This window comes from Leuciscus leuciscus (genome assembly GCF_965113295.1).
Source record: "Leuciscus leuciscus genome assembly, chromosome: 24".
Lineage (NCBI taxonomy): Eukaryota > Metazoa > Chordata > Actinopteri > Cypriniformes > Leuciscidae > Leuciscus > Leuciscus leuciscus.
In genome coordinates this window covers 5,545,452-5,573,429 of record NC_138723.1, presented here as the reverse complement: position 1 = coordinate 5,573,429, position 27,978 = coordinate 5,545,452, and the positions used below count along the sequence as shown (strand labels likewise).

General features: G+C 38.6%; 1 protein-coding gene across 1 annotated transcript in view; it reads left to right on the top strand.

Annotated features, from left to right (window-relative positions):
* Positions 1-3,206: 3,206 nt before the first annotated feature.
* The window catches only part of ror2 (receptor tyrosine kinase-like orphan receptor 2), a 90,323-nt gene continuing 65,551 nt past the window's right edge, over positions 3,207-27,978 (top strand). Inside the window, exon 1 of the mRNA XM_082156847.1 lies at positions 3,207-3,581. Coding sequence (XP_082012973.1) covers positions 3,491-3,581 — 91 coding nt within the window. The 5' untranslated portion in view covers positions 3,207-3,490. The remainder of the gene's footprint in view (positions 3,582-27,978) is intronic.

Sequence of the window (27,978 nt, the reverse complement as noted above, 5' to 3'; positions counted from 1 at the left end):
ATGTATGTATGTAAGTTTTTTTTATATACACTAGTATTTACATTTTGTTTGTTACCTTTGACCAAAGAGTTGCTTCTTTACCATTTAAAAATGTTCATGCACTGCATACGAATTGTGTTTTTTCTCTAACTTCGAGAAAAAACTTTTTTGTGGACTTTCTGGTAACAGTTCAGAGTGAGTCTAGTGGGTCAGAAGCTCACACACACTTATCAAAAATCAAATTATAGTTTTGATTCAGTGATTGTCATTGTCAAAATATGACTTTGTTTTCAAGCAAAATTCAGGAATAAAAAACGTTTGAGCCTTTATACAAATTATTCATTTTGCATTGGTTTTTATAATCTTTTTCATGTCCAAAAATAAATGTATACAGAAATAATAAATATGCGACCATTCAAAACTTATGCTCACCAAGGCTGCATTTATTTGATCAAGAAACACTAATACTGTGAAAAATCATTACCATTTAAAATAACTTTTCTATTTTAATATATTTTAGAATATAATTTAATCCTGTGGTAAGTATTGGGGAAAGTTACTTTTAAAAGTAATGCGTTACAATATTACGTTACTCCCTAAAAAAGTAACTAATTGCATTACTTAGTTACATTTTATGGAAAGTAATGTGAATGTGATGCGTTACTGTTCCTCACCTGGGCTGGACTCGCGTGCTTGTTTTTTAATAACAAAAAACAATTTCTACTTTTGTCAAATGTAAAGGCTCTTTCACACCAAAAGTGAAATGATACAAGAGAAGAAAGTTCAACACTCTTATTCCAGCAATAAAATAAAAATGAAACACAAATGTGATGTTTATCTGGTCATTTTTGTCGTACGGTTGAATTGGATCATTGAAAGTCGGAAGCAAAGACATTGTTTAATAAAGTGAGAAAATGCATACAGTAGCCTATATTTGTGTTATTTAACATTTAATTATTGCAGGTTTGCAGTAACTTGCGTTACTTTTTGAAAAAGTAACTGATATTTTGCTGTAAATATTAAAGTAATGTTTTACTTTAGAAAAGTAATCTGATTACGTAACTCGCGTTACTAATGCGGTTCCCGACACGGCCTGTGATGGTCAGCGCAGTCTTCATCATTCAGTCAGTCTGAAGCCTATAAAGCTGCTCAATCATATTTGATTTGCAGATGTGTTAATGATCAACATGATGAAAGCCTGTTTTACTCGATCTGCTCCAGTCCTTCTGTCGTCTGACTGATAGTTCATATACTTTTTCAGCAAATAAAAGTCCTTTCAGTATAACAGTACACACGTCCTCCTTCAGCTCGTGCTTCACGTGTCGATCTTTCTGCTGATTTTTATAAAGTGAACATAAGAATAACTTTTATATTGTAAGTAATATTTCAAGAAGAACACTTACTGGACTGAAGCGACTCACTTGATTATTCATACATCATTTTATAGAAAAATCATGAGTGTCAAATATGATCATCAGGCTTTTGAGAGGAAGGTTTATTTGTTCATCTCTCAATCATCATTGTATTGCATTGCATTATATGTTTTAAAACTACAGAGCTTTGATTTATTAAACTAAACATTTAAATAAACATCATCTTATTCAGACATTATTGGGAGATATCGAGTGATGACTGATATTTATATGGCTTTATGTCATTTACATTACAAGCATCAGAATGTCATCTTACTTTTGGCCAGTTTTGCTCAGTTTGAGCCTCTGAATAACATTACACTGATTTTTCATTCCTTTAGATTTTACGAACCTATTATTTCATACGTCAGGCTTTACAGAGTTAATATGCTGATTTGCTGCTCAAGAAACATTTCTTCTTCTATTACCATCAATTAGGGTGACCAGATGAGATTGGCTGAAATTCGGGACGGGGGGGGGGGTCTAAGGGTCTATGGGTCTGGGGTCTGGGGTGACGGGATGGGGGGCTTCTATGATATTAGACTGCGTAGCCTATAATAAAAGATAATGAATTTCAAACCTGAACCAAACATATTTTTATTCAAAGATCAACAGTCTGTCATTATTCTTTAGTCTGTCACAAAAAAAAAAAAAAAAACATTAAAATCATGAACTCAAATGTCATTGTGAAAAGAAAAAAAACAATGACTGTTGTAAGTAACAGTGCGTAAATGAGACCTTTCAGTATAGCCATATCGCTAATAAGCTTTAACGAAAATAACGAGATAATTGTGTATTTTTTTTGTACACAGTGCCGCGAACAATCAATCACTCCTTTACGCGTGCATCACTGTCCTCGCGGCTGCAGCAACTTGCGCTCTAATAATAGGCAAAATAGGCTACAGAATATTTCGTTCTGTATTGACAGGTGCAATATTTGAAAATATTTTATTATTACATTTATATCTGCATTTATGTAAAAACTTAAACTTTCAAACATCAAAATGTCATTTATTAATATGTTTTCATGTCAAAATGACATACAAACGTCTTTTCCTATTCTATTTTGCCTTGCGTGTCGCGTGAAAAATAGGCGTCTGTTCTATGTCTAGCATGCACGCGTTTTCCGCGCGGCTCGAGGCGCGCCTGAGACGCGCGTGTCACGCAGGCAGTGTGCAAGCTTAACGGACGAGTTAACCTGTTAACAGGGGAGCCGAAATAAAAACGGACACACCACGCAGCCAGTGTGTCGCCGGCCTCAACCTCCGCAGACATTTTTTAATGTTTATCAGACAATAACTACTGAAGATTTTGCTTTAGTATAATTTTCGGGACAATTAGGGCCAGATTCGGGATTCGGGACAACAGTTTAGATTTCGGGACTGTCCCGAATTTTTCGGGACGTCTGGTCACCCTACTATCAATGTTGAAAACAGTTGTGCTGCTTCATATTTTTGTGCAAACCGTGGTAATTTCCCCCCAAGATTCTTTGATGAACATTTATTTGAAATGGAAAGCTTTTGAAAAACACTGGCTGATCCCACGGTTTCACCGGCAGGTGTCGTATTTTTCCAAGGTGATCGAACTTCCATCCAATCTCATTCCCAAATCACTAATCCTACTATGGCTAGAAACTCCTGCTGACGTTCCCTGGAAACCTTCGTGGAGCGTCGGGACACGTGACCTCGTTAATATTCACAAGCCAATCAAAGTTCGCTATTCAGCTAAATCAATCGAGGGTATCGTTTACTAATGAATATTCATGAGCTGAGCCGTTGCCGTAGTAGGATTCGTAAATTCGCTTCTTTCCCTTGGGACGGATCCATCCTACGTCACGAGGAGTTGGAGTTACTCGCTCACTGTGGTGTTAGGAGACTTTTGGGACACTTGAACAGGATCCGCGGCGCTCGACGAACACCTTTGGACTGAGCGGGATGAAACGCGTTATTGTTTTGCAAACGAACCGTCATAAACAGTTTCATTCACTGCACACTTGAGCGCTCGGGGAAACGCGCTTTGTTCGCACGCGCAAACTCAACTTTCATCCTCACTTGTGGAGAGAGAGAGGCTTTATCCCGGAATCCCGCTGCTCCAGAGGAATGCTCCCTGTAAGGATGTACACACTGAGGATTACAACTCAAACTCGTCTGCTGGCGATATACATCTTCCTCGCAACTTTTACACATGCAGGTTAGAATTCATACTTTTATTATCATCACTTTTTTTCTGCCCTATCTGAGTTTTCATAAACGTGATTTCTATTTGTATGCTCGCATTAATTACATTCTATTGCAAGCAATGTCTGCTGAATTTTATCATTTGAAGAGTCTGTGCATAAGTTAATTAAATGTTTTTGCTGGTCGTGTAGTTTAATACGCGTTCCTGTTACTGAAAATGGATGAGGATTTATTATATTGTCACCTAAATATTGTGTTTATATTGCTGCAAAATTATTGAATATACTGTAAGGGAAGCAGATTAAATGGATAGTTCACCCAATTTAAAAAAAAAATTCCGTCATCATATCATTTCTTGTTGATCCAAACCTTCCAAAAAACTTATTTTTAAATGTCTTTGATCTATTGAACACACATATTTTGATATATATTTTGAGAAATATGGGTAACCAAGCAGTTTCTGGTCCTCATTGACTTCTGAGTATTTTTTTCCCTAGCCTACTATGGAAGTCAATGGACCTCACATCTGTTTGCTTACCCATATTCCTCAAAATATCTTCTTTTGTGTTCAACAGAATAAAGATATTTGGGAAGGTTTCGAGTGACTAAATGATGACAGAATTAAAAATGTAGTTTGAACTAGGCCTATCCCTTTAAGTGCATTTAATCTAAACATCTGTAACTGGATGCACCTTTGCTTCACTTTGATCTGTAATTTGCTGTGCCTGTGTTAACGAATAAGAACTTTATTATTCCCCTTTTTAAATCAGATGTAATGCATTTGCATGGGTTTGTGTGCTGGAATTGGCTGTAGGTAATCAGATGCATATTTCGAGAGTGATTACGTGTTAATTCATTTCCCTCCCTGCAGGGAGGAGTGTGACAGATGTTGAAATTTCCTGTTTTGAATTTGCGCTCTTTTGGCCATTTGTCTGGAGGTTTAGGGGGGATGGGACCCCTTTATCACCCCGCGCCGAGGCTTTGTCCCGGCCCTTGAGCCTGTGGGCCGGGCGAGTGGAAGTGTTGGGCTCATTGATTAGGTGTCTGTGCGTCAACAACACGTGACTGATTCTTCTTCATCAGCCTGGCAACTATTGCCACAAACTATTTGTTGAAGACTGCAAGTGAACGGCCACAGTTTCCACCTCACACTTGAACACACTCGTTCACACAGAACACAGTTTTGTGTTTAAAAACACGAGACGCAGGGAAGTTGAATGGGGGGGGGGGGGGGAAGCACCAGGTCTACAGATGCTTGAGACTAGAGCGTGTGGAAGGCAGAAAAAGACCAGTTTTTCTTTAGACGATATTGAGGACGATGTTATGGAAGATTGTTTCTGGCACGGAATAAAAAACTAAATAAAAAAAGTGTAAACCCTAACACTTAAAAATAATTATTTGGTTTGAGTAGAGCCAACTCAAATTAAACAAATTAGTTCAAATTAACTTTTATGAGTATTTAGAACTTTCTTTCTTTTTTGAGTTCACAAAACTGACTTGTTATCTGAATTGTTTCATTGTTTTGAGTTTTATGACCTTGTTTCTTTTAATTTAGACAAACCTAAATTTAACTGAAACTAGGCTGGGATTTCTATTTCCCAGCATGCTTTGCCATGACACTCAAAAGGGAGAGTAAAATATTAAATTAATTGTTATATAAGATTGCCCAAGATTAATATTAGGTTGGAGTTGTGTTTCATGTTTTGTTATGGGGTCGAGTGGAGCATGATCTTAGTTTGAGAACAGAGATGTTAAGTATTTTATATTGCTGTACTCATTCAGCAAGTGCTATGCTATGTTATGTTAAGCATTGTGTTACCAATTAGCAAGGTAGCATTTATTGAATTAGCTAGTTAAAGCTAGCCAAGTTTTCACTACTAAAAATAAGTTGAGATTACATGATAATTTTAATTTATGTGTATGAATTAGCTTACTCAAATATTTCAAGTTAAGAGCAATTAAAATGTGTGAGCACAAAGTTCTGCTTACTTTAACTTTTAAATGTCTTACATGTACCTGATTACCTAAAATTTTTAGTTTTGCCAACTTATTCAGGTTTACAGTGTTTTTAAAAATTAAAAAGTGCTTGCGACTTATCTAACAATACTACCTTTTTTTTTTTTTTTTTTTTTAAGTGCAAGTTTATATCTCAAATAATTGCAGTTAAAAAAAGATAGCTTAATTTATAGGCCTAGTATTGACCATTTGAACCAAACCATGTTTTTCTGACAAGCTACAGGATTCAGAGGCACTTTTTATAATACCCCAAAATAAATACCATAATTTTAATGCATTGTTGATTTTAATTGCCTTGAAAACTTCTAAATGAAAATCATAAACGAGACTTTTGTCTCAAAATATATTTGGTAATTTTAGCTAAATATAGTAAAATCTGCATGTATGCAGTTATAATAAAAGCAAATAAAAAATATATTTTTAAACTTTATAGAGCTGTGCAACAATACAGTTTACATTTAGTGACGATATGAACGATCAAAGCGCCCCCGTCCGTGTTCAGATGCGTGAGTGTTTGTTGTGTCGGGGCCTCACGCTGCTCGCTCTCAGCTGCATCTCTGCTGTCCACAGGAGGTTCACCTCTTCTGGCTCACACTTTCAACCATCAAAAAGGTGTTGGAGATGTTCAACAAGCCCATTGACATGGTAATCGATTCACTTGCTAATAAGAGTCCCTGAACCCACAGACTCTGAATCGGCTTCAAACAGTGTAGCCTGAGAAGAAGTGGGCTTGTGATTTTAAATAGTCGAGTTGCTTTCAGCTCTTAATGCCTGCTCCTTTGAGCCATTTGCATGTTTACACTTTTGAGTCTTTGGATGTTAATGCAGAATGAATCTGTTAATCATTAGAAACAGAAGGGGCCGGCGTAAGGCTGAACTCCGCATCAGGGGTTTCCAGCGGGTTTCACACGGTTTGATGCCTCAGGCCCCCTCCTAACATCAGGATCTCTCCTAAAATATAAAGAGAGGAGAAAAGATGTGGGCGATGTGGCAAAAATATCATATCACGTTTTTTTTTTTTCAGGAAAATCATGATTTACGATTTTTTCATGTTGGTTTTTACTATTTTGCAAGTGACTGAGCAGTACAGCCAAACTAACTTCCCTATTTTAAACAAAATATTAAAGGCAAAAGAGTGACAGACCATTTAGACCAAGCGTTGGGCTAAAATATTTTATATTTGTTGCACATTTGTTGCACAACAAAGATGCACATTACAAATACAATAGAATAAATGGAATAAACAGTGATTTATGTTTCACAGTAGGTGTAACCGTAGTGTACAAGAAATTGAATAAACGTAAAAATAAAACATAAATGATATATCTGATTCTTATGAAAGCTACTAAAGTTAATCAGTGAAGTAGGCTAAGTGATTTTCTCTGTCTTTTGTTGTTTGATCAGCATTAATGATAAGCGGCGGTAGGTTTATTAGGTTTATTAGGCTGCTGTCACTTTAAGACCATAAAGCATAACCGACTGTGTTTATGTAAATATTGTGTATATTTGCCTCTGCGTTAACATGTGACGTGAATGTACAGTATGTTGAGACGGAGGGGCCAGAACTTCAACTGATGGCATGTGCGCTGTTGCACGATACTACCATGTTTCTTCAAAAGCAGATCGTGGAGACATTTTAATCGTCCGCGGTCAAACATCATGATATCGCTCACTAGGGGTGGGAAAAAATATCGATAGGGCGATATATCGTTGTCCTTTTTCGTGCGATACGAGAATCCATACGCTGGCGTAATCTATATTTTAATTAATAAAATAAGGCGCAGTAAATATATTTCCCTGCTCCCAGCATCTCTTCTTCATGGCTCCTCGAGGCGGCGCTCAACACATATGAAATAGCAGTGTGAGTAAAATAATAGGCCTAAATGCCCCTGCCACGTTTAACTCCAAAGTCTGGACGCACTTCGGCTTTTATACCATTGATGGGACAAACAAAATCAACAAAGAGTACGCGATATACAACAACTGCCTGGTGAAAGTGCACAGGTAATACCCCCATCATGCAACGCCATCACCCTGATCTCATTGAAAATGTTTAATTAACTTAATGTCTAATTTAATTTACAGACTGAAAAGCTTTTTGTGCTGTTTTCTAACAGTTTGGACTAGAAAAAAGAGAGAAAACCTGGACCTTTTCACAGATATTTTGTTTTGACGGTGTTTTATCGTGTACAGACGACAATGTTGTCACGGATCCATGAAAACGACTAAAAGCGCTGTATTACTCATGCCAGGCCAGTAGGTGGCGCTGGCAAACACTGCAGACTGAACACGTCTGACACATGCGCATGACTTTTTCACAATTTCACGTTTTTTGTTTACACAGATCACTTTTATAAGGTTGCACTTTGAAACTCGTTTTCAAAAGTTTGCATTTTCAGGCCCCAAAACGCCGTTGTAAATGAACGGCCACAACTCTGTTTTTAGTTGAAAACGTTGTCGTGTAAAGTTGACCAGGAAAGACCCTACATATTTTATTTAGTTTGATAGTGGGGTGAAATATGACCTGAGCCATCCTGCTTATACCTTGATGAGGTTCACGACACCTGAAGAATATCAGCATCAAGTCCATCAGGAACGGCTCGACTCAGAGAAAGCAGACTTGCCTTGATTTTTGAGACAAAGAGAAAGAGGTTTGATTGTGGTGTTTTATGGCTCTCGGTCAAACCCCCGTCGGCGGCGCTGCTGTTGAGCTGTGAAATGAGCTGGACGTGGTTGTAGAGTTACCCAGAGTTCAGTCTGTTAATCCAGAGTTGACCAGGGCAAGAGGGAAATCTTCAAAGCGCCCATCATAAAAAAAGCGCAGTAAGGCAGCTGATCCTTTAATTCTTTTGGAAACAGCCGATTTAACCATGGGAAAGGCCTCGTCAATTAGCATGAAGAAATGCTCATGTTGGACATCACGATCATTCTGCAGATCCGCCGTAGCCTTTATTAAAGCCACATGCCAGTCTGTAATATTTAGGATGTAGTTTTGGTTCTGCGCTGTTTACTAGACTTTCAGAAATAAAATAGGCTATATTATTAGAAATGTATTATACCTAAAGCCTAACAAAGTGATATTGAGGACAGTTTGGGGTTGGTAAGATTTTTAAGTCCCCAAGATCACCAAGGCTGTGTTTATTTCATTAGAAATGCAACAACAAATACAGTATTATTGTGAAATATTATTTCAATTTAAAATAGCTGTTTTCTATGTGAATATATTGTTAACTGTAATTTATTCCTGTGATCAAAGCTGTATTTTCAGCATCATTACTCCAGTCTTCAGTGTCACATGATCCTTCAGAAATCATTCTAATATGATGATTTGATGCTCAAGAAACATTTTTGATTATTATTAATATCAATGTTGCTGCTTCATTTGATTAAAGAAAGGAACAGATGAAGAAAAAACAAATGGAATATTACAAAATAAATAATTTCTAAATAAAATGCATGGGAGAAATGGCTGATATACTTTGGTTAAGATTTATACCCTGCACTTTGTTGGTTAACATATTTCAGTAAGTGACCCCTATGCTGACTAGCACAAACAGACAGAGCAAGACTGGTGTGAAACATGAGTTTCATCCATTTTATGGCAATTGCAAGACCCCTTTTCAGTTGGTAAACATGGTGATGTTTTTTTGTGGGCGGAGCTTAGGTGGAGGCAGAACGATCCCTCTGGCCGCATCACTAACGCTAGTTTGCAAGTTTTGTTAGCTTGTTTTTTAACAATGACTGGAGAAAATCAGATGTTATCTTAATGTGTAAGGTCACTCACTGTCCAGGACTGCGATTGTTATTTGCAAAAGTAAATTTTATCGGACATCGATCCCAGATTGGCTGACCCGTACACGCTCACTCAATGGATCGATCTGACAGGATTAACGCTACCTCCGGTTGAGGTTTAAGCTCATTATTATGTAGCCAAATCTGTGCTGGTTTGTATTGGCCACCTCCAGTTTTCCCTTTGCTTTGCCTCCAGCTAGCGCCGTGACGTAACTGTGACGTCGGAGCAAAAGGGGTCTATATGATGACAACAAATGTGTTAAACTGCACTGAATGAGTTTGCTGTGCTGAATCATGAATATAATGTTAAAAAAGAAAGGGAAATCTTTTGTAACATTATCTCTTTCCTGTAACTTTGATTAATTCAATGCGTCCGAAGTGTTAAACCTCACCAAGTCCAAACGTTTGATCAACACAACAGCTCTTCGGGGTTACGACAGCATTGCCGTCATTCCGTCAGTCAGCGCTGCTGTTTTCCCGGCATCACTCCCGCACTAAACTCAGTCATCATGGATCGGGCATGATGACGCGCCGCTGAGATCTCCTCTTCTTGTGGTCTTCAACAGTGCTGTTTTCCCAGCATCACTCCCGCACTAAACTCAGTGGTGTAGATTCAGTCCTGCATCAGCTCCAGCTTCTGCTGCTGTCTATAGAAAGAGACATCAGAAAAAGGAAATATGTCGTCGCCTGCCAAGCCGTAGTCCTCACAGCAGTTAAGAGCTCTGCGGTCGGTGGTCGTGCTTGAGGAATGGAAATATGTTTTTGTAACATTATTGAACCCTCGCATCTCTAATCCAAGCATCTCTAATCAAAACACAGCAGCAGAAGCTGAACCCAGTGGGCCGCAGTGTCCTTCCAGAAGAAGGAGAGGTGTTTAGAAGAAAACAGCACTGTTGAAGACCACAAGAAGAAGAGATCTCAGCGGCGCGTCATCAGGGAGCCGATCCATGCGGACGGAGTTTAGTGCTGGGAAAACAGCAGCGTGACGGCAATGCTGTCGTAACCCGAAGTCTGGGCTTAGTGAGGTTTAACACTTCTGTTCGTCAAGGAGTCGGACGCATTGAATTAATCAAAGTTGCAGGAAAGAGATATTAATGTTATAAAAGATTTCCCTTTCAAATAAAGGTTCTTTTTTACTATTATATTCATCAAAGAATCCTGGAAAATAGGCTATAATGTATCGCCGTTTCCACAGAAATATGAAGCAGCACAACTGTTTTCAACACCAGAAATGCTTCTCGAGCGTCAAATCATCATATTAGACTGATTTCTGAAGGATCATGTGACACTGGAGTAATGATGCTGAAAATTCAGCTTTGATCACAGGAATAAATTACGCTTTACTATATTCACATAGAAAACAGTTATTTGTATCATTTCAAGGTATTACTGTTTTTACTGTACTGTATTCAGCTTGGTAAGAATAGGACATTTAATCGTGTGGCTCTGCCGCTGGTTGTGTGAAGTGGCTCTGCAGAAGTGTTTGATGTTTAATTGAAGGATATTGAATGTGTAGACATGCATTGCAAAGTTGTTTTGTAGTTGTTTGAGTATTGAAACATGATGAGATAACAGTCATTTTTGTTGTTGTTGTGCTGAATTAGGTAGGGGTGGAACGGTACACAGAAGTCACGGTTCGGTTCAGACATCACGGTTTGGTACGAGTTCGGTACAATGGAGGGAAAAGCGAAACAGAAATGCAGAAGGCTTGTGCATGTCTCAGGCTGGACCACCAAAGGAAAATAAATTACTTAAGCCTTGTATTTTTTAAAATAAGTTTTATTAATAAAGTAAAGGCATAGAAAGTTAGAAGTTTATTTGTAGTGCACTGACAATATTTGTATATAATTAGTTTATTAATTAAATTAATAAAAAAACAAAAAGACCTTGAGATATGTTTGGTAATTGTACCTGAATGAATTGAAAATGAATTTGCTACATTTCAGATTAATGTTTTTTTTCCTTAAAATTTTAATTAACATTAACTTTTGCAGTTTGAATGATGTCCTGTATAAACAAAATGACGGAGACATATGTTTTTATGTTTCCACTGTTCGATCGCGCCCGCGCCTCACACACACACAAATATAAGTAAACACTTTGCGACATTTCGATCGCTCTCTCTCTCTCTCTCTCTCTCTCTCTCTCTCTCTCTCACTGGTCCTCTTAGCAGCGTGAAAACAACAGGTCAGTGACATTCAAGTTAATGGCTTTTCCTGTGTAATCTTTAACTTATTACACCATTCTTCCTCCTTCCTCTGCTGTATTAAACTCACTGCTTGCTCTACTTAATGCCCGTGCTTGTAAGAATAAGCCTGAAAGAAATTTTAAAAGAATCGCACTTGATTCATACTTATTTAACCACATTAAATCATGTAGGCTATGTTTTTCTTTTCAGTGCTACTTTCTTATATTCTTATTTAATGTGTGTCTATCAGCAGTTTGTAGTTGTTGATCTTGCTCATTCACATTATTCACTATTGAGCGCTGCAGTGATGATGTGTTTCTGTTGGCCAATCCATACGTTAGCATCACCCTGGTTCCCTCAACAACAAAAACAACACGATTTCTGGATCCCTTTTGGATTATTGCAGAAAATTAGCTCTGTGACCAATGATCATATGACTTCAACATCATCATCAAGCTTCCGACTCTCTCAGGCTTTATTAAAAAACATTTCCGTCAAACTCTGAGTTAGAATAGTTTGCAAGAGTGAGTCTGTGAAAGTTACCATTGCTGCCATTTACGAGATTTTCCACGTTTTCACTTTTATACGGTAGGGGGCGCTATCACACATCTCCTGAACAAGTGCAGAATCTCCAGATCAAAACACATGTAAAAGAAGAAGCAGAAACGAGCGATCGCATACGTAAGCAGGTGTAAAATAACACGATCATCAAATATAAAACATAATAACATGTCAAATATAAACAACATATAAATCAAAACTGCGTAACGTCTCCGAATGAAATGTCGACTCGGGACGAAATATTGAATGAAAATGACCAATAATGTTAAGAGTTAATGTCCGACAACCTCTGTAGGTTTAGACACTTGTTTTTGAAAGCTTTAGGAAATCACAAGGGGGAATAACTGACGTATTTTATTTTATAGGAAGAAATGTGACAGTGTAAAGTCAGTGCAACTGCAGATAATTGCAATATATAGCAGTCTTTAGGTTATAAAAACAATTCTCATTGTGGAAACCTTGACCTCTTTCTTGGATATAGCTCTGCCGACAAATCCACCGTATTTTTAACGCAAGATCGAGTGTACCTTGAATGTGCGAGGCTTCTGGAGTCATCCACGGCCAGTTAATTTAGCCATACCAAAACAGACCATTTTGTTGCTGCCTGTTGCGATCTAGTATTTATTATCATATTTTTATTAATTATCAAAATCATAAGCGCACTGGTTTGTAGAGCACATGGTTTTACAGCACTTTGGTTATTCTTGTAGTTATTTCCCTATAACGAATGGGAAGTGTCGCACACATTCCCAGAACATACTTATGTGTCCAGACTCCAGAGTAAAGTGGATAGGCACTCGTAACAACATGGGAATTTTTTTAAAGCTAGGTTTAAAGTTTGTGGCCATCAGTGGACTATATATCTGCTCATATTTTACACCAGGCATACGTTCAGTCCTGTGATGAACGGCTTCAGTGCCGCGTGCCAAACATGTTCTGGAGTTACTCTCTCCCAGTGCCAGTTGCTGGATGTCTTGACTCAGTGGAATTTGTCCCGACTCCCAAACCTATGATTTCCATTGGCAGCTTAAAGACCCCGATTCGTCCAAACGCCACATTAAAACCAACAAGGTGACATTTTTCCGAAGGCCACCCAGCGCTAGATCAGGAATAAACTTGAGTACTTCAGCACTGATCTCTCCTCGGAGAAGGGCATTAATGTGGCTGTCTTCTGGTGGAAAACTGGCCGGCATCTCCGGCTGTGGTGATTTCAGAGTTCGCTTTTTTCCACTTTGCATGACGGATATAAATAGAATATCTGACAAAAAGGAAAGTGCTTATTCATGTTTAAATACATATTCAAATGGCTGCCTTGAGCTGTGTTTTTCATTAGAGAAATGGATGCTTTTCTGCCATAAAAGATATTATAAGCTTTTGAGAAAAGGCCTGGATTACTTGCTCAGATTTATCCACAACTACTGGAGAACTGAATCCCATGCGGGAAAATCATGATACCACTATCATTCCACTGAAGAACCGACGGGTGTGATGTCATTTTAAACAAAAGCTGGCCAAAACCAGGGTGTTTTGGAGATTGTTTCAGTGGTTTGAAGCGGCTCGCCAGCACAAACCTTTCGGAAAACTGTTAAACTCCTTCGGACTGCGGTTGCTCCATGATGATCGGCTCTAGAGCTCCACCTCTTTTGACACGGAAATCATAATGTTTAAAGAACTTCTCAGAGAGTATATCAAGGCCTCAACGAGGGCAGAATATTATTATTTTTAAAGACATTTCTAAGCCACTTTACTCCGCAACTGTGCGAGTCTTGGCCGGAACAACTATTGGTGTTTCGGACATTTTAGTCTGAGGAGTTAAACTGTACCTGTAAAACATCAGCGTGTTTTATTTAGTCCAAATTTGAAGGGAACAAACATATTTCATTAGGTGTGAATCCTGCTGGGGAAAGCAGAGTGAAAACCAGCTGTGCGCTTCATAAATACCTCTCGAGGAAATGGCCGATCCTCTCGCTGATGTGGACCAAAATGCCTTTAATCTAGTGCCTTGTAAGATGTTAATCAACAGTACTTGTGTGTGTGTGTGTGTGTGTGTGTGTGTGTGTGTGTGTGTGTGTGTGGTGTGTGTGTGTGTGTGTGTGTGTGTGTGTGTGTGTGTGTGTGTGTGTGTGTGTGTGTGGCAATTTTTCCCAAAGAGGGTCAGAAAGCTGTGTGCTCATGGGGAGGGTTGTGGGTGGATGAAAGGAGGACTGTAGAATAAAAAATACTTTCAAGATATGACATTGAACAAACATCCAGTGAACTAGATGTTGTTGAAATCAAGACACAAAAAAGCTGTTGTTACTGCTAACCTCAGATCTCTGTAGAATATATACATTTATGGAAAGCGTATATAAAACCAACCCTGTATCCCAGCTAACAGGGAACCTCCTCAGTACTTCCCTAATGTTCTCTCAAAGTTATGAACAAAAACAATGTTAATAGAATGTTCTTTCACTGTTATCTGGTCTCTAATACTGTTTAATACTCTCTAAAACATCTGTACATCGTTCATGGTGCTTTTTCTGAAACATTTTAGTTGGATGTTTGTCTAACATTTTTTAAATGTTTCTACTTGTTTCGAGTGTTCATGGGACGTTCAGCTGTAATGCTTTCATAATGTTTGCAGTGATAAAATGGAATGTTCCCGTATAATGTTCGCATAACCAAGACAAATGTGTTTCAAACATTTAAAAGAAAACTTTGTAACGTTCAGAGAGAATTATGTATCATAACTCCATGGGAACATTAGCAAAACATTCTTAGAACATATTTTTGTTAGCTCGAATATCGAATCGAATCTGATCGAAATCTGAATCGAAATCAAATTGGATCATATAATTTGTGTCAATACCGGTCCTAGCCCTACTTTTTTGTTTGTACTTTTTCTGCACTCGTGTCGTGTATTCATGTGTTTTTGCTCATGTGTGACTTTGGACTGATTGAAGTAATGAACCTGAACAGATTTCAGTGTCAACATTTGAATGTATTTAACAGCTGGTGCAAAGTTTTCTGGAAAGCTTGTGCTTGCAAACCCCAAAACAAACTCCAAACTCTTTAGTTTCGGGCAGATTTTGTTCAAAATACATCGTTTAAAGTTTGAGGTCTGAATAACTTTGCCGTCTCATCTCGTTTTAACCATAATCTTGCTGCACATATAATATAATATATGCTGGTTAATAAACAGCAAATATGTTTTGATTGTTGTGTAAGGACAGAACAAGGACTTATGTAATAAATGCATAAACAAACATGCATGGAATATTAATATTATAAATGTGTTCAGCGCACGATGTGACAGATTCATAGTGCAAAAACATTACATTTTATGAATGGCATTTAAATAAGACATTTGTAAATCCTGTAGATCTTGTATCCATATCAGAAATGTATAAACTGTCCTTCCCTCTAGCTCTCCCACAGAAAAAGGTCCAGATAAGGTTTAAGTTTGTAATCCGTACACATTCATGAATCATGGATCTGCTGGAGAGCTGAGGAGTGTGGTGGCCGTCAGCCAGCGGTAGATCTCAGCGTGTCCATCACACACACACACACACACACACACACACACACACACACACACACACACACACGTTCACGTCTGCTTCGGCAGGTGTTCAGCGCGGCTCACTGCATTCCTCCAGGTGACTGATCCTCAGAGCCTTTCATATGAGATAAGCCAAAAACTAATAACCCACAGGCATGTTCTGTCGGCTTCACACTCACAGGAAGGAATTTATTCAAAAATACGTTCATGATCATATTCAGCACTGACAGGAGATGGGCAAATATTTTGTGTGTATATATATATATACAGTACTGTGCAAAAGTCTTAGGCATGTTAATACCCCCCCCCCCCCCCCCCAAAAAATGGTTTTAAGTCAGTTATTTATATCTTTTGCTGTAGTGTGTCAGTAGGAAATATCAGTTTACATTTCCAAACATTCTTTTTGCCATTAATTGTAATAATCCAGTGAGATCTGTGTATGCACAAGGAGTCTGAAAACAGCCGGTATGATCTGATCTCACCATCATCGAGTCCGTCTGTGATTACATGAAGAAAGAGAAAACACTGAGACAGACTAAATCCAGAAGATCTGCGGGAACGTCTCTGAGACGCTTGAAGAAACCTTCCTGCAAAACTAGTTAAAACCAAAAAAAATGGTTTTAAGTCAGTTAGTCAGTTAGTCAGTTAGTCAGTTACTTAGTTACTTAGTTACTTAGTTACTTAGTTACTTGCTTACTTACTTAGTTACTTAGTTACTTAGTTACTTGCTTACTTGCTTACTTGCTTACTTGCTTACTTGCTTACTTACTTAGTTACTTACTTGCTTACTTGCTTACTTACTTAGTTACTTACTTACTTACTTACTTAGTTACTTGCTTACTTACTTAGTTATTTGCTTAGTTACTTAGTTACTTGCTTAGTTACTTAGTTACTTGCTTACTTAGTTACTTGCTTACTTAGTTACTTGCTTACTTAGTTACTTGCTTACTTAGTTACTTAGTTACTTGCTTACTTAGTTACTTGCTTACTTAGTTACTTGCTTACTTAGTTACTTAGTTACTTGCTTACTTACTTAGTTACTTGCTTACTTAGTTATTTGCTTAGTTACTTAGTTACTTGCTTACTTAGTTACTTGCTTACTTAGTTACTTAGTTACTTACTTAGTTACTTGCTTACTTAGTTACTTAGTTACTTAGTTACTTGCTTACTTGCTTACTTGCTTACTTACTTGCTTACTTGCTTACTTACTTAGTTACTTAGTTACTTGCTTGCTTACTTACTTAGTTACTTGCTTACTTACTTAGTTACTTGCTTACTTGCTTACTTGCTTACTTAGTTACTTACTTAGTTACTTAGTTACTTGCTTACTTAGTTTCTTAGTTACTTAGTTACTTAGTTACTTGCTTACTTACACACACACACACACACACACACACACACACACACACACACACACACACACACACACACACACACACACACACACACACACACATTATGTTATCAGCATAATAAATAAAAAAGTTGAATAGTCAAGTCACCTTTATTTATCTAGCATTTTATGCAATACAGATTGTTTCAAAGCAGCTTTACTGAGATAACAGGAAAATAATGATTCAGTGATTCAAATGGAGTTCAGTTCAGCTGTGAAGCAGCTCTAAAAAGACATAGTGTCATTGTTCAGTTCAGTGTTGATTCAGTTCAGTTCAATAACTGTGTAAAGATGATCAATTATGAAATGGGTTCAGTTCATCTATAAAGCAGCTCTGGAGAAAACAGCTCAGTTCAGCTCAGTTCAGCTCAGTTCAGCTCAGTTCAGTTCAGTTCAGCTCAGTTCAGCTCAGTTCAGCTCAGTTCAGCTCAGTTCAGCTCAGCTCAGTTCAGTTCAGTTCAGTTCAGCTCAGTTCAGCTCAGTTCAGCTCAGTTCAGCTCAGTTCAGCTCAGTTCAGCTCAGTTCAGCTCAGTTCAGCTCAGCTCAGTTCAGCTCAGTTCAGCTCAGTTCAGTTCAGTTCAGCTCAGTTCAGCTCAGTTCAGCTCAGTTCAGCTCAGTTCAGTTCAGTTCAGCTCAGTTCAGCTCAGCTCAGCTCAGTTCAGCTCAGTTCAGCTCAGTTCAGTTCAGCTCAGTTCAGCTCAGTTCAGTTCAGCTCAGCTCAGCTCAGTTCAGCTCAGTTCAGCTCAGTTCAGTTCAGCTCAGCTCAGTTCAGTTCAGTTCAGCTCAGTTCAGCTCAGTTCAGCTCAGCTCAGTTCAGCTCAGCTCAGCTCAGTTCAGCTCAGTTCAGTTCAGTTCAGTTCAGTTCAGTTCAGTTCAGTTCAGTTCAGCTCAGTTCAGCTCAGTTCAGCTCAGCTCAGCTCAGCTCTTCAGTTCAGTTCAGCTCAGCTCAGCTCAGCTCAGTTCTCATCCAACAGTCAGATCAATAATACTGTTGAATATTAAGTGTCCTCAACTAAACAAGCGACAGTGACAAACCCAAACTCCATCAGTGACAGAAATGGAGGAAAAACCAGGACCAGTTAATCTCTGGCCAAATTAATCAACATGATGTGCTTATGATTCAGGCTGTGCCACAAGTCAGAAGTGTTGATTGGTATCATTCAGAAAATGTCATCCAGTTCCTCCTGCGTGAAGATCGGCACATGTAGAAGTGCTGGTGTTTGGTGGGAGCGAGCTGTAGCTGGCCATGGGGTCTGTACAGAGGACCTATCCGGTTTTAGAAGCTAGAAAAAAGAAACGCATGGAAAATTTCCAAGTTCTTAAAGGGATGTTTCAACCCCACCAAACAAAAGAAGGAAATTGTGTCATTATTCACTCACCCTCATGTCGTTCCAAACCTGTGTGACTGTGTTTGCTCTGAGGAGGGACATACAATAATTAATTTTTCCATACAATGGAAGTCAATGGTTTGATTACCAACATTGTTTCATAGTCATACAGGTTTGTATTAACGTTGTGAGTACATGATGACAGAATGTATAGAAAAAAACTTATAGACGGTCACATGAAACAATTGAAAATGATAAAAAGTTTGTTCCTCGCTTTGAAACATTTCAATACTGTGCATTGGTAGACATTGTGAAGTCACTAACTATTTAACTATAAATAATTTAAATCAAAGTAACCATTCCCACTGTCATTACCGGCACTTAATACAAGACGTTAGATGTGTTTTTGCAGATTCATGCAAGTGATTTAATCAGTTTAATGTGTGAGTCGTGGAGGGGTGTGTGGTTTCACGTGTGGTGATTGTTTCAGTCTTTACTCGCTGTTGTTCTTTCTCTGTAGTTGTCTGGATGTAATATTGTGCCTTTGATTTTGATGAATTCCTGCTCTGATAGAGATGGAAGTGTATTTTCAGCGGATTGCTGTTTCATGTCGAGCTGCTGAGATGCTGGTCCTCTAATGATACTCTAGCAAACGCTCTGAAATCTGCTTTTAATTTGCCTCATAAACAGTCACAGGACGTTGCCTCATGTTTAATACAGCATACTTCCACAAGTATGTAACGGTCTAGCATCGACTGGCTCTCTTGGATTGGGATGTACATTTTCTTCTTGCACTCTAGGCTCATTTTAGCTTTCTTTTTATCATAAGTTAAACACATGGGCTTCGTTCCAAACCTGTGTAGTTTAGTCTCGCATTGTTTTGATGTGATCGGTCTAGAAACTTGCAAAAAAGCCTTTAACTGTTCAAAGTCTCAATAGAATTGTCGTTAATAATGTCAAATAACTACATGCCAAAACAGCGTTTCATATGAAAGCTCAAGACTGTTTTTTTTTAGTTTTTTTTACAAAAGCCATAGTTTCCTAATGTTTGGGCCGTGGGATATATTTGTTTTCAATATTCTGAGAAGGAACTTTGGAAATAATAATCATACGAGGTTTTGGTCGTCGAGGAGGCTCTCGGGGTGCAGTGAGACTGTGGCGGCTGTAAGATACAACATTTACTTGTAATTTCAGAGGTTAGTGAGTTATTACATTTTGATGAAAGATTAAGACAAACTTTTTTCCATTTGAAATAATGTTCAAAAATGAATCACACACACCCTGAACATGCAATGAGATGTGGCTTTTAAGAGGAAACCATTACACCGAGGACATTTTTGACATTTTTACACCCACCAATTTAAAGAGCCCCTATTATGCTATTTTAAAGGTTCCTTATCTTGTTTTGGAGTCTCCTACAAGTTTATTTTTCTCATAATATACATTGCAGCATCAGCTCTTTTCTCACAGTTTCTGAAACGGTTTGATAAGGGATTCGGTTCTCTCAAACCCTCCTTTATGAGAGCCTAAACTCTGCTCTGATTGGTCAGATGGCCCAGTCTGTTGTGATTGGTCTACTTTGCTCTGATTAGTCAGATGACCCAGTCTGTTGTGATTGGTCTACTCTGCTCTGATTGGTCAGATGGCCCAGTCTGTTGTGATTTGGTCTACTCTGCTTTGTTGTGATTGGTCTACTCTGCTCTGATTGGTCAGATGGCCCAGTCTGTTGTGATTGGTCTACTCTGCTTTGTTGTGATTGGTCTACTCTGCTCTGATTAGTCAGATGACCCAGTCTGTTGTGATTGGTCTACTCTGCTCTGATTGGTCAGATGGCCCAGTCTGTTGTGATTGGTCTACTCTGCTCTGATTGGTCAGATGGTCCAGTCTGTTGTGATTGGTCTACTCTGCTCTGATACAAATGGTGCAGGACGAGGTATAAACAAAATTAGAAGTAGTTAGAAACTGTTAGAAGTTAAAGTTCAAAACCCTTTCCTATGGATGAGCATTAGAAGTACAAGAAACCCTAATGAGAACCGTCTAGAGAGTTAAGGAATGTTGGTCACTTTATCAATGAAATGGCCTCAAAAGTTTGTGCCTTAATGGAGCCCAGGCAGAGAAACGAGATGTGCCTCTATTTATTGAACATGTACACAATGACATCTGCGTTTCATTTCTCAGCCTGTGCAATCATTCATGGCTTATGTTATGAGCTCTCTCTCACTTTCTCTCTTGTGCGTTCGATGTCACGATGTTTACAGTTCCCTTCTCTCTGATTGAAATCAGGACAAACACACAAATGCACACAACTTCCCATCATTTCCTGAAGAGTTTAAACCTAAAGATCGGTGGTCAGCAGTTGGAAATGGATGGTTTTTGCCTGGCCTGACTCTGCACACATGAGCCGCCTCACACCGCGCTCTTTGAGCTCAGTTAGAGGGTTTACTATATTAATAAAGACCAGATGATGCAGGTTCACGAAAGGGCCTGTATTTGAGTTTGGCCAAGGCTCTATCCCACTCCAACTGGAGTGACTCATGGTAGAAGTTTAAAGGGAGATTTCACTCAAAATGAAAAATGGCATCCTTTAATCACACATTATTATAATTCTTCAATAAAACCTTAATGTCTGAGCTGTTGTTTCCACTCATCATAAGTGGATTTTAATTTATACAGTCAAGCTCCACAAAGAAGAAAAAACATAGAAAGAATTTTGTTTTGTGGCTCTTCTGAAGAAAAGAAATGGCTCCTTCAGATTCATCACGCCAGATCTCATGTCTTTGACACCAAATGCCATTGGTTCTCATGAGTACACTACCGTAATCTTTCTGATTCTGTGAATGTTCTGATGCCTTTGATCTTATCAGGGATTTGATAAAGTGGAGCAGCTGGTAAAATGAAAGATTAATTTAAGGGGAAAGCCCTCATCTGATCAGGACTGTGATACGGCTGGATGTACTAGCGGGGATGACAAACCACATCAAACTGAGAGAGCTCCTCTCCAAGTAAGGTAAGAAGAGGCTTCTAGCTCTTCATGTGTCTGCCCGCTCGAGTAAACCCATTTGTAGTTATCAGTCATGAGAATAGGACGGCAGCAATAAAAGTGGAGTCTGAGTCTGTTTGCGTCAGACTCGCTAATTACAGGCCTGTCTGTGTGCAGATATACATCTGAGGCGCTCTGTAAAAGCATTAGTGTACAGTCAGGCTGACTCAGAAACCAAAGTGCCTCATTATTCCTCCCTCCTCATTTCCTGTGCCCATGTTTCACCTGGTTGAGCTCTTTTAGCACTCAGTGCGTGCCGTACACACCTGTGTCCAGAACACCACAGATTAATGAAATCTGGGGGATTCACACTTGTAGTTCGGTTCTGTAGTGTACGTTCGTGCATTACATACATTTATGCATTGATAAACAATTTTATCCAATGCAACTTTTATATTGCATTCAAGATACATGTAAAGGTTAATGCCCGACGAGGTGTCCATTGTCAGGTATTAATGGACGACGGCGAGGCGTGAACCGTCCGACGCGCAGCGGAGGTTTAATTAATTTTACAATCGAAATCTAAAGTTTTTACAAGCAATAACTTGGTTTCCCTGGTTACGCCTGACGGTTTATTTAGCAACCGGAGATATTTATAGTCCGCTCAGCTCGTAGAAGCCTTCAGTTTACTGCCTGTTGCTATGGTTACTCACAGCTGATGATGTAGCCAGCGCATTTATGTATTAATTTTGAACGGTAAACAGTCAGTTTCACCAGAACTCCTTTACTAGGTGTCCTCTAGCACTTTTTAAAAAGACACCCTGCAGCCAATCAGAATCGAGTATTCACCCAGACCATGGTATAAGTTGTATCAGTTCATGCACTCCCTGGGAATCAAACCCATGACCTGTTTGACGGGGACAAATTGGTCAGATATGTCTCATAGTCCCCCTGTAGTCACTCATTTTATCCCTTAGAACTCACCTTTGATCACCAAAATGACACATTTAAATGTTTTTTCCTTGATTTTTTTTTTTTTTTGACATGCCTTAAAATATCTTGACTGCAACTCGAGTCGACACCCTTGCCTCATTTAGTATACACGGTTCTATGCAAATATGCAAATGAGCCCCGCCTCCACTCACTCACTCAGCTCAGAGATCCACTGGTTGACGATCACACGTTGATCTGATTGGTTACAAGGTAGTTTGTGACGTCAGAAACACCAGCGATTTCAAACCGTGTTTGTGAGACTGAACTTACACATGGTTTGTCTTAAAGCATAATAAATACACAAAATAGACATATAAACAACATTAAAAGCTTTATTTTCACAACAGGGGGACTTTAACATTTGAAATAAGGTTGTAGAGAAACATTTTGTGCAATACATGCAATCTTGAAGCGAACGTCAGGCAGTGTCTGAGATCCCATCATTCTCTCGCACTGCTAAACAGCTGCGGCCCCTTTGATTTGATTATTTAACATTTCTTATGGATTGTGAGTGTTTATGGTCAAACGGCAGATGAGACTGTCAGCGCTAAACCCTGTTTAGTCTTACAACAGAACTCAACGTTCAGAGTTTTTTGTCTTGGCCCTCTTAACCGGCATGGTTCTGTTCAAGACACTTAGAGGAGCTGTAACGTCTGAGGTGTGTCGGTGGAACAGGCACGAGAGGTTCGCGGATCCTTCAATGATTTTTCCAGACTCTGTTATTTTTCTGCTCCCCAGGACATCTCATGTCTGCTCGTTTAATCGTTCGGGGTGTTAACGGAGAGCTGCACTTCACACATGATAAATTGGGCTTGTCTTTCAGAGAGCACAGGCCCAAAGGGAGTCCCTGGCTCTCGCTGTTCTCCGTTTCCGAGTGCGTTTTCATACAGCAGCCCACAGCCATCCTGACTTTCTGCACTCTCTGTGCCCCTTCTTCCTAAAATAACACATTTCAAGTTTCTCGCTACACCTCACACAATGTTTTTATTCCTACATCATTTTTCCACTACCAGATATTTTGTCTGCTCATGCACTTTTCACATTTCCTTAAATAAAACCCTTTATTATGGTGGGATTTTGGAGTAGTTGACTGTGCAGATCTATGAGCTCCTCGCTGCTAAAGAGAGGGTGACGTGGGTTTTTATAAAATCTGGTTTCGGCCTCAGACGGGTCACCGACCAATCGCAGAAAAGTTCATTTTTGCCTTTGAAAAAGTCCATCTGGTCTGGTTTTACACAATTGCTAGTTTTTATCCAAAATGATCTCATCATATATTCGTGTGTATCTAAACGTAATGTGAGGTTCTGCCACATTTTCTTACGTTTTCATACACACTGAAACAATATTGATGTATTGACAGCAATAAAATGAAATGTATTTGCATATGAAGGGCTAGCGGCTCAAAATATCTTTTTAATCAAATTTTTTTGTTTGTTAAATTTCTGTCCATTAGGTTTTATATATTCTTTTTATACCCTATGGTTATGTTTGGTGTATATGGTTAAAGGATCTACAATTTATCTATAAAAAGGTTAAAAAGCAATTATAAAATTATCTTTACGATATAAAAGATTCGTAAATATTTTAAGTTTTTAGGCTTTAAATGCGTAATAATGTTTGTTAAATGTTGTCAATATGTTTTCAAAACTATTTTCAACACTGATATTAATCAGAAATGTTTCTTGATCATCAAATCATCATATTAGAATGATTTCTGAAGGATCATGTGACTGGAGACTGGAGTAATGATCCTGAAAATTCAACTTTGATCACAGGAATAAATTGTTTTACTATACATTTCAATTTTAAATTGTAATAATATTTCACAATAATACTGTTTTTACTGTATTTTTGATTAAATAAATGCGGCCTTGGTGAGCAGAAGAGACTTCCTTTCAAAATCTTACCGTTTGTGCAGTAGTCAGTATTTATTCATTTCTACCACAGATTAACATTTTCCACCAATGTCCTCAGTGTATTCTGTTCACAGAGGCTTCTGTGCCATTATCTGAGTGTCTACCTCTTCATTGTAGTGCAGTGGCTGTGGGCAAACTCACTGAACAGTGTGGTCAGCTGTCGTGGATTGAGTTACTCAAAGAAATTGGTCTGAAAGTGGGACTAATTGAATGACTGAAGAGCTTATGTCCAAATACAATCCTCCTCACTTTCTGTCCTTAGCCTTGTAGATGCCCAATACTCCTCTATTGTGCTTCTCAAGAGGCATTTGTTCTCTATAACCATCACTTATCAAGTGCTTTTACTTTTTTTCTGCCTATTAGAAGTGCTCCATTTTAATTGTGTGAAAGAAATGGCTGCTTTACATGAAAATGTCTGTAAAAATATCTTTAAAAGCATCGTAAAGATAGGCCTGTCATATATCGTTGAAAAGGTCTCAACTAGCAGAATACAACTAACATATTTGTTTCAGTTAGAGACCAAACTATACCAAGTATTTATATGAAATAGTGCTGCCGCCTCATTTCGTTTGTGACTTCGAGAAACATTAGTAAACCGTAGATTGTGTATCTTTATTTAGAGCGGGTGCTCTCGAACGAGCCCAAAGACAACAAGACAACATAAGACAATGTGTAGACCATTGACATGGAGCTCGGCTAAAGCTATAGAACTTCCTAGAGTCGATTGCGGACATTACACAGTTTTTTTTCCCAATGTCGTTTTAAAGTTCAGCCAATGGAAACTGGGGGACAGTGTGTCGAGACCAATGGGATTGATCGCTCAGATTGACAGGTCTAGGAGCGCACCGCTATTGGACCCTTAGTTAATTATGTTTTGAAATAAATGACTAGCCTACCAAATGGATTGCATGGCTTGAAGACATTAGGTGTGTTGGATTTGAAGTGGCGCTGCACAGACACATCAGTGTATGAGATCAGATCATATGTTTTGTGCATGAGCTGCACGCACCTCAGAACTACACACTAATGATGACCTTGCTTAATCAACCATCTATACGTTTTATCCAATAAATTGTTGTTCACAATTAATCAATCGTCGATTAATCGTTAGCATCCCTATTATTATACTGAAATCTGATTAGTTTTGTAATAGAAAGGATAACTGGATAATTCTCTTTTTGATCAGTCATTGGAAATAAACTGAAATAATTTTTCAGGGCAATGTAATTCTTCTATGTCAAATGTGCTTATTGGGAACAATGCAGAAAAGACCTTACTAGTGAGTATAATGTATGAAGTTAAAATGCTTTCCTTTTTCTGATTTAAAATCCTGACGTCAACAATACAAGAACATTGACGTTCTGGGATTTTCTTTTTGGAAATAAATAATGGCATTAAATGTGCATTACATATCAAACATTCAGTTGTTTAGAGGAATCCATCAAATTCTTGGAGGCGATCATGCTGGATTCTGTGTGTTTCGCCAGGTTTCGCATTCAGTGTTCAATGCTATATTCGCACGCCAATGTTTAACTGGTCCTAAAGCAGGCTGGGAGTTTTGCAGAAGACACTGTAGAATCTAGTGTATTCCTCCCAACACAAGTGCTGCCTTGTTCCCATTAAACTCTGAACATCCAGAGAAGCTGTGCGTGTAACGAGAGCCAGATCAGAGCAGATGTTGAAGTCTTGTCCTGAGGGCTCTGGTCTGTACACATGCTCTCTGACAGTTTGACTAAATGTGTATCCTCCTCATGAAAGACCTTTTAGTTCTGTTACTGAACCATGAAATCGGTTTTATTTTTGGCATTATGATGTTTAAGACAGGCGGTTTATTAAGAAAAACTGCTGTCGTTATTAATTATTTATTCAATTTGGCTTTTGATTTGAGCCAGTAACTGCCTAGCATTACATTAAAACTGCATAGCAACACCTTGGAAACCATCATTTAAGTGATTCCTATCATACATCTGAATTTGTGAAAATCTCGCCCATTCCAATCCCATCCACATCTGTGGCGATTAGTTTAATGTAATGCAGGTGTGAGGCATAAGCCAGTGTTATATATCGAGTCCAGTGATTGGCTGCCTCTTCTGTGAGCTAACACAAGCTAGCTGTGGTCTTTGTCCAACTTGCCAGCCTGTAAACAATTTGATGTGTATGACCGCCGGGAGTCTTCGGTCAAAGCGTGTAGAAGTTGAGCTCGGCAAACCCAGTGACTCTGAAAGCCCACAGGAGAACATGAGTGCATGTGTAATATCCTGTTTCCCTCATGCATACGGTGCTGTGGAAGATGCACACACAGGGATTTACAAACTCTTATACTCATGTATAGTGGTTATATTCCTACTGTATAGTTTCATGATTAGAACTTTTCAAAAAGTGAGGCCGAGTTCTGCCGTCTGCCCAGTGTTGGAGTGACGATAGTAGCGTGCATTACATCAGATAACTTTAACAAAAACCTGCAAGCCTCAGCCAGGGGAGAAACAGCAGAAGTACCGTAACGCATTACTCCCTAAAGTCATTTAATTAGTTACTTTTCAAGGAGTAATGCAATATTGTATGTAATCACTTTTAAAAGCGATCTGTTTGCCTTCTCACACGGTGGCGATGGTGAAGCAAGAAAGGTACTGGTACTAGGGCTGTCACTTTTGAGAAATCAAATTTGAACGGATATCAAATATCAAGCAATATATTCGAATATCTACAAAAAAATAATACATTTTTTTTGGGACTTAATGTTTGAAACAGCAGGTTAGCAACTTAATCTATGAACTGCCACTATGCATAGCCAATCACAAAATTAGGCTACATGGAAAAAAAGGTGCCGACCGTGAGCGCGAAGATTGGATGTCGAGGATGCGTAAGTAAACCGTTTTTTGCAAATTCGGCAAACTACCTTATCTTTAACGGTTACTTTACCATCTACGGTGTAGAACCCAAATTATTTCCAGACACTACTTTTTAGATTAGTTGGGGTCGTAATTGTCCGCTTAGGCTGGCCATTCTGCGCTATCTTCCCTTTTCAAAACAGGGTGGCTGTTGGCTATTATTCGCTTGATCTGGTCATGGGTCTACGCTACAATACGTCTAGAGCGCCCTCTACTGGATGAGATGGCAAACAATAAAATAAAAAACAAACGGTCTAATCATAGACTGTAAAAAATGCGCTACACATGGCACTTTAAAAACCGGATAGTTTATTTATAGTTCGATTACGGATATTTCACGTCATGTTCGAATGCATATAAAGTGACAGCCCTAACTGGTACTGGTGATGACATCACTGGTTCCCTGGAGGAGGGTCTCTGACGACATTGGTCTTTTCTTTGTTGTGGGCGTGGTTTAGCAGGGTTTACGATTAATCGTAATTTAATCGTTGTTACGATTTCTGCTTCCCTCGATTCATTAAGCATTGCAATATTTGCCCGCTGATTATTTGAAGATTTAAAAGTCGATTTAAAGAATTGCTGTTAAAAGAATAATATCCCCAAAATTAGATTTTCTCTTGAAAGGATATATTTACAGTCCAGTGTGTTTTACTTAATCTTCTCAATCTGGCAACCGTGCACTCTTCTCTGCTCTGCAAGAAAACGCTGATAACCCGACAACACAGACACAAATGTATATTGTTATATATGTGACCGTATTGTTTGCGATCATGGTTGGTGAAAAAATGCGGTTTGTGCAAGCTCTGCGACAATA